The sequence below is a fragment of the Loxodonta africana genome, chromosome X (genome assembly GCF_030014295.1).
Source record: "Loxodonta africana isolate mLoxAfr1 chromosome X, mLoxAfr1.hap2, whole genome shotgun sequence".
Lineage (NCBI taxonomy): Eukaryota > Metazoa > Chordata > Mammalia > Proboscidea > Elephantidae > Loxodonta > Loxodonta africana.
Genome location: NC_087369.1, coordinates 45,763,719 through 45,773,156, shown reverse-complemented (window position 1 = coordinate 45,773,156; position 9,438 = coordinate 45,763,719). Strand labels below are relative to the sequence as shown.

At 59.9% G+C, this 9,438-nt stretch overlaps 1 protein-coding gene across 1 annotated transcript; it reads right to left on the bottom strand.

The window, feature by feature from the left end:
* Positions 1 to 805: 805 nt before the first annotated feature.
* LOC135228933 (collagen, type I, alpha 1b-like) lies at positions 806 to 3,633 on the bottom strand. Its single transcript, XM_064278424.1, has 4 exons — positions 3,628 to 3,633; positions 1,883 to 2,567; positions 1,712 to 1,824; positions 806 to 1,192 (listed from the first exon to the last, which is right to left on the bottom strand). Exons 1-4 carry the CDS (start codon positions 3,631 to 3,633, stop codon positions 806 to 808), a joined length of 1,191 nt encoding a protein of 396 aa, XP_064134494.1.
* Positions 3,634 to 9,438: the final 5,805 nt, after the last annotated feature.

Sequence of the window (9,438 nt, the reverse complement as noted above, 5' to 3'; positions counted from 1 at the left end):
CCTGCGCCCCCGCCCAGGGGAGGGAGGTTTGGCGTCTCCTGGATTGGGGGACCTGGTCTTCGCGTCCCCCACTCTGTGGGGTCACCCCACCTCACGTGCGGACCGATTGTGGCTGAGCCAGCCACCAGAGTACTACCCAGACGCCAGGCCTTGGCTTCCAACTCTTGACCGGTGGAGCCCACCCTCCCCCCACCTCGCCCAAGACCCTATAAAGGAGGAGTCTGTGCAGTTGCGGGTGAGGGATTCCAACAAATCCTTAAAATAAAAACTACACACAAGAAACACTTTCTCTTCCTTCTCCACCGGCCGACATAAAGCCCCAAATTGTGAAAGGGAGAGAGAGGCAAGTAGGGGCTGCAAAGAGCCCAAAACTAGGGTCTGACAGACGCACACCCTGCCCCCCTCCCCCCAGGTCCCAGTTCCTGCAGCCCAGACATCCTTGGAGCGCTGGGGCCTCTCAGGAGAGAAGGGGGAAGCGTCGGCAAGCGGGCTGGCCTCTGTGTGTGTGTGTGTGTGTGTGCGTGCGCGCGCGCGCGCGGAGCGGGGGGGGGGTCTGTGGAAGGCGGGGTGGCGGGGAACCCAGCAAGAGAAGTTTCCACCACGCTCTGGTCTGCTGCTGCTGCCAAAATCCCCGGGCCCCTCCCCGCCCGCACCGCCTTCCGTTGCCACCACAAGTTTGGTTTAACGAGAGCTCGGGACAAAAGCAAACGTTTTCTATAGACCCCGAAAACAAAGGGGAAAGAGACGCGCAGGGCCCCGGAGAAGCGGCTGCTAGCGTAATGGTGCCCGGGCCGAAAGCAGAGCATTAGAACTGCAAAAGCCGCGCGGGCGGGAGGAAGTGCGAGGCGGGAGGCGGGAGGCGGGAGCGCGGGGAGGGCGGGCGGGGGAGGGGCGCTGCGCCATGTTTCCGTGTCACCCGCCGAGTCGCCGGCGCTGGGCTCGGCCGCCGGCTCCCGCCTGCCTCCGTAACAGCAGAAAGCGTGCGATTAGCAGCCAGACAGGCGGGGACTCCGGGCCCGCGGGGCCGCCGCACACGCCGCCCGCGGCCCCGGCCCGCGTCCCCCCCCCCCGCCCGCCGGGTAATCATCCTCCTCGCTGCAGCGCTGTGTGCACTCTCATTAGAGCAGGGAGGCTTTTCTCTGCGCACTCGCTCGGCTCCCGCTGGCAAAACAACGCCTTCCCCGGCCGGGCCCTGGGCCAGGAGAGCCGGGGAGGGCAGGACGGGAGGGGGGAGGTGAGGCAGGGCAGGCCGCGCGGGTCAGCACGGCCGCCGGATCGCCTCCCAGCCAGGAGGAGATGGGGAGGGTCCCTTAGCCCTCCCCACTAGGAGTGGCAAAGTCCGTACCCGGTACCAGACCCTATCGGAAGGACGCTTGCCGGTGCCACCACGACCTACTCCCTACCCGCGTCTGAGGCTAGAGTGGGGGCCTAGGGGAGAGGAGTATGTCTGGTTTGGAGAGCCGGGGCAGATACCGGGAAGGCTCCCAAAACAGGTTTTGCCCCATCTGTCTTGCGAACGACCTCTTAAGGCCGGAAGCCGCATCTCAGGGGTGGCGGCCCCTCGACTTTCAGAGGGAGACCCGGGCCCCTAGCAGGCTTGCTGGCTTCAGGCTCGATCGCCCCGAGGGGGTAGGAGATCGGGGCAGCCGAGGTAGGGTTGCGCCTGCCCCTGAGGTTCAGATCCCCATTTTCTCCTCCACGATCTCTGCACACAACAGTAGGCTGCCTCTCCCGGCATCACGCGCCCAGCTGCAGGGCTCAGGAGCAGGTGTTCCTGCCCGGCCAGAGCTGCGGCTCCGCGCCCCTCCCGTCCCAGCTGCGGGGCTGGGGCGGGGGTGGGGGGAAGGTGTCGCTTAGGCAGTAGCAGGATGTCTCCCCGGACCGAGAGGAGGGTCCTCCGGGCTTAAATGGGGATGCCCCAGGGCGAGGGCGGCCGCCCAGGTCCAGGAGGGATCGGGTGTGACGCGCGGCCAGCCCTCATCTGGAACAGCCCTGAGGGCCAGCGGAGGCCGCTCAGGGCGGCGCGAGGGCTTCCGGTCCCCGTGACTGCGGCGGCGGCGGCGGGGCGGCCGGGAAGTTCCCGGGGCGGCCGCGAGGAGCACCCTCCCTTGGCTGCCGCCGCAGCCGCCGCGAAGCTCTCGGAGCGGCGCCCGAGAAGCTTCTCGGCTTCTGGCAGCGCCGCGCTCGGCTAGTGCGGGAAGGCGAAGCTGCGGGGACAGGGGTTGCGGGGTGGTCCCAGCCCACCCCCGAGTGGGGCGGGGAGGCGGAGGCCGAGACCCGGTGCGAGCAGCCGCGCGCCTCCCTGCCCCCCACCCTCGCCGTTGCCGCCGCTGATATGGCGGGCACGTGAAGCGCAGCTCGGCGCCCCGGCGCCAGCCTGGGAGCGGCCTGCCCCGCCGGCTCAGCTTACCCGCGGGCCCAGGAACGCGGAACCGAGCCCGGCCGGGCCCCGCAGAGCCCGCGCCCCCGCCCCCGCCCCCAGCTAGCCACGGCCCCGCGCCCCCTCCCCGCCCGCGGCGGTCCTTGGGGCCGCGCCAGACGGCTCGCCCGAGGGGAACTCGGGCTGACTAATGGGACGCGTGTGGGCCTTACGTGAGGCCCGGCTGTCAGCGGCTGCCCGCTTGCTCGCTCGGCGCCTACGCCGCGACCAGGCTTTTCGGGGAAGGGCGAGAGAAGGGATTTCCCCGCTCGGCGGTTTCGGCTCCCTGGGGACAATCCGGCCGCGGCTGGCTCCTGGCTTTGGGTCGTGCCGTCTGGTCCGGTTGCGGGCGGACTAGGTGTGTGTGTGTGGCGCCAAGGTTCGGACCCGGGATGGGGGAGGGGTGGGAGCTTTGGAGCCGGAGCGGGGGCCGAGGCTAGTCTGCGCGGCCTGGGGCGCTGGCCTTGACATTTGCTGACTGCGGCCAGTCCCTGGACTGGGGGAATTCTCAGGCCGCCCTGCGGACCTGGAGTTCAATACCGAACCTTTCTCAACAAACACAAAGTGTTCCGGAAATCCCTTCGTTAGATTCTGGTATGGAAAAAGGATTCTATATAACTCTCCGAGAGTCAGGTTCGTCTGGGAGTTGTCGGGTGCTGGGGCATATGATGCCCTTTCTTCCCTTTACAGGGACCTGTAAAAAATCAACAGAGTTTCTTATTATTTCTCAGTAACAACCACCTCTTGTTGACATAGTTACATGACCCTCCCAAATATAACTACCTGTTTAGTTTCAACACAGGAGCGCGATGGTGAAACACAAACACCGATCAGTAACTAGGAGAAGGAAAAACCGGCCACAAGCTGGAGGTTGGATGGAGAATAAATCCTCATCACGCATCCCTGGTTTTATTCAGCTTAATTACACTAGTAATCCTGCCCCCCCATGAGAAAGCCTGAAGCCCTGGAGTCAAGGTGCGACTTTTCCTGGGGAGCCCCGCGCATGGGGAGGGGGTTGCTGGTGTAGGGGGAGATGGGGGTTTTAAATGTCATTTCCAAATGAAAATGCTTTCCTTTAGCCTTTCTTTTTTTGATTCAGTTTTCGAAAGGTGCATTTTTGTGAGATAAGAAGTGACCGATCAAAATCGCTGAGGGGAGGTTGTAAGCAGCCGCTTTGCCCCAGCTTAGCGTTATCTTATCTTTCACACTTGCATGGCGGAAAAAAAAAATTGGCTTATCTTTATCCCCACCCCCTTCTCGCCTTAATTGCTAAAAAACACTGTTGTGTTAAACGGGGAGGAAAGGAGGTCTCTGGATTGTCTGAGGAAAACGAAGATTCAAAAATGTGGGTGCCTACCGGGAGCAAGGATGGATTTATTCTTTCCCCCAGGCCTGTCTAGTAGAGGAAGAGGGTCCAGTCGATGGTTGGAGGTCCGATTACCAGATCAAAAAAAAAAAAATTCTGGGGATGGCCTTGGGTCGTGCGGCCTCCCCAGGCCTTGCTTTCTCCGTTTGCTCCATGTTGCATTTACCAACCTCTCTTCCCCTTCATCTCTTAAAAGCTGGCGGTGGGTCTCGGGTTAAGGCCTCGGCCTTCATCCTCCTCTCCTCGATACACAGCCTCCTTTTGAGGAGGGGTATTCATGGCTGGGACACATGGCCTGCTGGAAATCATTAAAATATATGCGAGTGTCTGCAAACACACACTTTTAAATCATGGCGTTTCCCCTCCACGCTGGTATATTTAAACTCCAGAGCGAGCTGGATCTCCTCCCTCTCAGTCGTTTGTCTGTGTCACCGACAGGCCGCTAATGGCCGGGCTTCCAGGCGCTGTGCATTATGCATTAGCCTCCTCCCTCCGCCGCACACAGAAGGTTCTGTCAGGCCTCGCAACACAAACCACCCTGCGCCCCCCGCCTCCCTCCCGCACTAGTGGCCGGAGGCTGCGCGGCTGCTAACGCGCTGGACGCGGGGATGGGGGGACACCGGGGGCGGAGGCAGAACAGAGTGGGTCGGAAGGTGGTAAAATGTGTCTCGGATCAAGCCATTTGGAATCCCCAGCCCTACGCAAGCCCCAAGCTTTGCTCCTGGTTGCGATCTTCCCGAGGCAGCCACCCCGCGCCACTCACTTCTCCACCCGACTTTGTGGGGGCCTCAGAGGTTTAGAGGCAGATCCGCGCCGCGTTTCCATCTGCTGGCTAGGGAGGGGTCCAAGGAGAGGGGCTGGCGGGGCTCCCCAAGTCGCTCCAGTCCCGGGGTGGTGCGTCTCTGCAGGGGCACGCGGGAGTGGAGGAGGGAAGCTAGATACAATATGGCTGGGCAGGAGGCCCGCACGCTGGGTCTGCGGGCTAGTAGTTGGTTTCCCGCCCCTTCTCCCTGTGGTTCCCACTCACTGCCCCCAGCCGGGTAAAATATGCGCTGGAGGCGCCTCGCTGAATAAGCTGCCCGGGCGGGACGTGGCGACCGGGTTTATCTGCCAGAGCATCCGGACCAAGGAGGCGGCTTTGAGGGCTTTTAATCGGGGGTCAGGCCAAGCGCAAGAGGCAGCCTCCTTCAAGTCGCCGGTATTTATGCCCATTAGGCCGACATCTATTCTCCCAGTAGGCCCCCGCAGTGTAGACAGCGGTCTATCCACTAGTGCCTCAGTGTGAGAAGCTCAGGCCTGGCACCAACTGATCCCAGGCCTGAAAATCTGAGGGACGGTAGCTGCTATGATGTTGGGCCTGTCCTTTTAGGCCTCTGCCCCTGAACACGCAATAACCTTCCAAAGGACAGGCAGAAAGAGCAGTCATCTTCAACCCGGTGACTTCTAATTCCAGCAGTCTCCTGCCCTGGAAAGCAGCTACATTTAGATATTTCCAGATTATTGAAATTCCCGGGGCAAGGATGGGCCGTCAGTTGTTACTTCGAGTTTTCCGGGGGAAGCCAGATACATGGCCTGTGCTTGGAGGGAGGGTGGGCCAGTGCCATAAAGTAACTAGAAGGATATCAGTGTGTCAGAATTCACTTGTTATTTTTTAAAATAGTTAACAGTAACAGGCTGCCTTACACTTGTAAAGTAAAAACACAGTATCTGCAATCATCTAAGTTCCTCCTAATAACCAGTGTCATAGGCCTGAGAACAGCCTCCTGAGAATGACCATCGGAGGTCTATGGAGCTGTGTGATTTAAATTCTACACATGTATTAGGAACAAACCTTCCACTGGATGTTAGGAGCACAGGACCCCCCAAACATGGAATAAAGACCACACCACAGAATGCCGCAGCGGCCTTTCCCCTAGGCCTGGGTGTGGTTGGAGGTGCAGGAGAGGCCTGGGAGGCCTGGTATGGCCAGTCTGGCCTGAAAGGAATGACCAGGCTCAAGGCCTGCTTCCAGAAGCGCCAACCTGCTTGCTTGAGAGTTGCAGAGCCTGAGTAGAGCCTGTAGTAAAAATGTGCCCAAGAGCCTGAAATCGAGCCATATGTCATAAATGGGGGACTCTTCCAGGGGTGGGGGGCAGGGGCTCTGCCACTCAGTTCTCTGAACCTCTCATTTCAGCGGCTATTTATTTCTCTGCTCACTGTGCGGCCTCCCCTCCCTTGCGCTCACTTGCTCACTCCACCTCCTCCGTTTTCATTGAAATCCTCCCCTCACGGAGTGCCCGGTATAGCGGCCTGAACCCCCCCCCCAGGTCAGCTCCCAAGGGGCTCCTGGGAGGGCAGAGGAGGGAGCAGGGGAAGGGCCAGGACGCCCGCACATGCTGCTGGCCCCGCAGCGTCCCCACCTCTTCGAGCTCCTTCCCAAGTGGGGACACAAGATGGGATTGCCCTTCGTGAGCTTTCTGCTTCTCTTCCCTGGCACAATCCTATCTAATCCAGTTCAGGACCAGTAGGTGTAACCTCAGCCTTAGAGCAGCTAGGGAAAATCCCACATTTTAACTCCCAGTGAGTCACCCCCCCCCCCGTCCCCAAAACCAAGCCCATTCCGACTCATAGCAACTCTGGAACAGAGTAGAGCTGCTACATAGGGTTTCCAAGACTGTAATCTTTATGGAAGCAGACTGCCACATCTTTATCCTGCGGAGCTGCTGGTGGATTCGAACTGCTGACCTTTTTGCTTAGCAGCCAAGCGCATTAACCACAGTACCACCAGGGCTCTTTCCATGCCTCTTAGGCCTCCCTTAATAAGCTGTTTTTAAAATCCCACGGAGCTGGAAAATGTATTCCTCCGAGATGGAACAGAAACCCTTTAATCCCACCAGCCCACACTAGGATACTCTGGAGGCGAGACTCCCCTAAAAGAAAAGGAGAGGTGCAGTGGCAAATTCTGCAAATTACGTCAAAGGCAAATCTACTGGCCTGTTTGTCTCCAGCATCAAATTTCTCCTGCAGTCGCCATCCCCGTGGCCCCTTCACGTTTACAGCACCCCCCCCCCCATTCATTTTAACTCCCGGACTTTTAAACTTAGACAAACAGGTCCCTTTGTTAGCAACCCTGGGAGGCCTCAGGGCTCCGAAAGGCCTCAGGCCCCTTGCTATTGCTCAGTCCTTGGGTTTCCCAAAAGTTCTGGACGGTTACTTGCGACTCGGAACTCTGGGAAAAGCCTGTGCCTGGGGGAAGAGCTGGGGAGGCGAGGGGAGGAGAGAGGAGGTGGCTGGGCATCGAGCCAGGGCCTCCGCGGTGCGGCCTAACCGAGCCGGAAGAGCCTGGCACCGCTCCGCATTTGCCCAGGCCAGCTCCCCTGCACTGCCCAGAGCTGCGGCCTCCCGCCTGGAACCACGTTCAGAGAGTTTCCCCACAAATACCCAACTGCAGCCTCCCTAGTTATTTTAGACTTGTTTTGAATAAAAGGAGTCGCTTCAAAAAGAAATGTTGCTAAAACACACAACCAGAGGTCTTTTCTCCAGCTGTGTCTGTAACTCGCGTGCGTTCAGTCTAATAACTTTTAATGCCTGGCCCTAAAATGTCTTTATAAAAAATAGCTTTACAGCATAATAGTCCAGGTGTCTTTCTGCTTGTTACCGGAGATTAAAAAAATGTGTGGGTTAGCTTTCAGCGACATCCATCCTCAGAAAGACCAGGAAGAAAAAGACATGCATTCCATCCTGCAGGCCCAGGTCCTGGAAGCATTCACCACTAGATGCTTGAGCTGGAGGCCCAGCCAGGCTGGGCACTGCTCTTGGGGGCACTTGCCCGCCTGTCTTTTGCATCAGTTGTTATAAGCACCTCTGGAGCATGAAGATTTAATTCTGCCCCAAGTTTCGGGTTTCAAACGGTAAAGATGTTTCACTTCTGCTTTGAGAAGGTCTGTTTTTACAGCTACGTGCTGAGAACTAAAACAGAATGAATAAAATCTCACCTAATACCAGTCCTGCAGTCTAATTTTTAAAAGGGAAAATATCTGTTAGCTAGAGCCAGTTTTGGCCCTGACCTTGACTTAGTAATCAACTTGAGATGCTTTTGATTATTTTTGGCATGGGGACACTCAAGGATATTTTGAAACTTTCTTTCCGTGTGGATTTACAGGCCACCTCCATTTCAGATTGATGTTTTCATGGAGCCTGCACCATCTTGTCCTTAGGCAGAAAGTGACAGCCCCCCCCCCCACCCCAGCATAAAAAGACCCTAGCGAGCAGCCAAGTGGGATCACCTTTAGCCCCGAAGTCCGGGCCCACGGTCTGGGTGCGGTTAGGCCGAACAGCCCCTCCCCCACCCCTTCCCGCCAGCTTCACCAACTGGGGCTTCTAGGCTCGCTCTTGAGGCTCTGCTCTCCGGGGAAGCCGGAACCTGTCCTCTGCGCTTCCCCCTCCCACCTACTGCCCCCGCGCCCCGTGCTCCGCGCCGCTCCGGGTGCGCTGGAGAAGCTCAATACGTGTCAATTGAACTGCTGCGGGCGCAGGCTGTACGCCGCCGCCGAGCACCGATCAACACGACGTTACCGAGTGGAAATTTATAGGGCGAACGGTCTGCGCCAAAAGTTGCTCCCTGCCAAGGAAAATAAAACGCGAGAGATAATCTCCCGAGGCTGGCGTGAGGGACCAGGGCAGACCCTCCAATCATCTGAGGTGCAGACCTAGAAACGCCCGCGAACCAGGAGAAATTCCGGCGGATCTCCGCTTCCCTGCCCGCCCCCCCACCGCCTCCTTGTGCCCCACGGGTTGCCCCCCACCTCTCCAAACAATTCCCATACAATTGAAATGTCCAGGGAACTCGGGACGGAGTTCGAATGGAATGGCCGCTCTTGTCCTGGGTGGTGTTTTCATGTAGCTTTGACACCGAAACGGGAAAGGGCGCCTCCGGGAGGAAGGGGCAGCCCGGGGTGGAGTGGGCGCGGACGCGCACCCGCCCAGCTCTGCGTGGTCTCAGCGAGGCGGCGAGGCCGGGAGAGCGCAGCGCTGGTGGCAAGAGGCAGCAGCGGCGGCAGCCGCTGGGGTTTGACAGCTTTGGCGGAGCGGAGTGCGAGGCGCTTTATGGTAATTGTGGTCCTCCACTGGCCTTCTGGGTAGCGAGGGGAGTCTCGGCGCGCGGCTGGGAGAGCTGCCCCTGCCGCCCCGGGTTCCTTCGGCTCTGGCTCTGCGGGCCGCCGGGGCCGCCGCCGCCCGAGCCGGTCTCCAGCTCACCCAGGACGTGCGCCCAGGCCCGGCGTGCGCAGCCAACTCGGCCCGCGAGGGGGAGGGGAGGGCCGGGGGCGAGAGAGCCACCACCCAAGTGGTCCGGGGTTCGTACCCGGAGAGACAAAATGCGCTCGGCCGGGAATCAATGACGGCCGGGGAAACTCGGCCAGACCTTTCTCGGGGAATCACCCCTCCCGAAGCCCCACCGCTGAAGCGCCGCAGCGGAGGGTGAGCGGAGGCTGGGGAGCTCAAACTTGCGAGAGCTGGAGGCGGCGGCGGGCGGGCGGCTGTCGCCCGAGTGCTGCGCCTGCGGGGGAGGGGAGGCGGCTGCTGGGAGGGAGGGAGGGAGGGAGGCAGAGAGGGCGGGCGGGCAGAGGGAGGGGGAGGAGGAAGAGGAGGGAACGAGGGAGGGGGACGCGTTGGG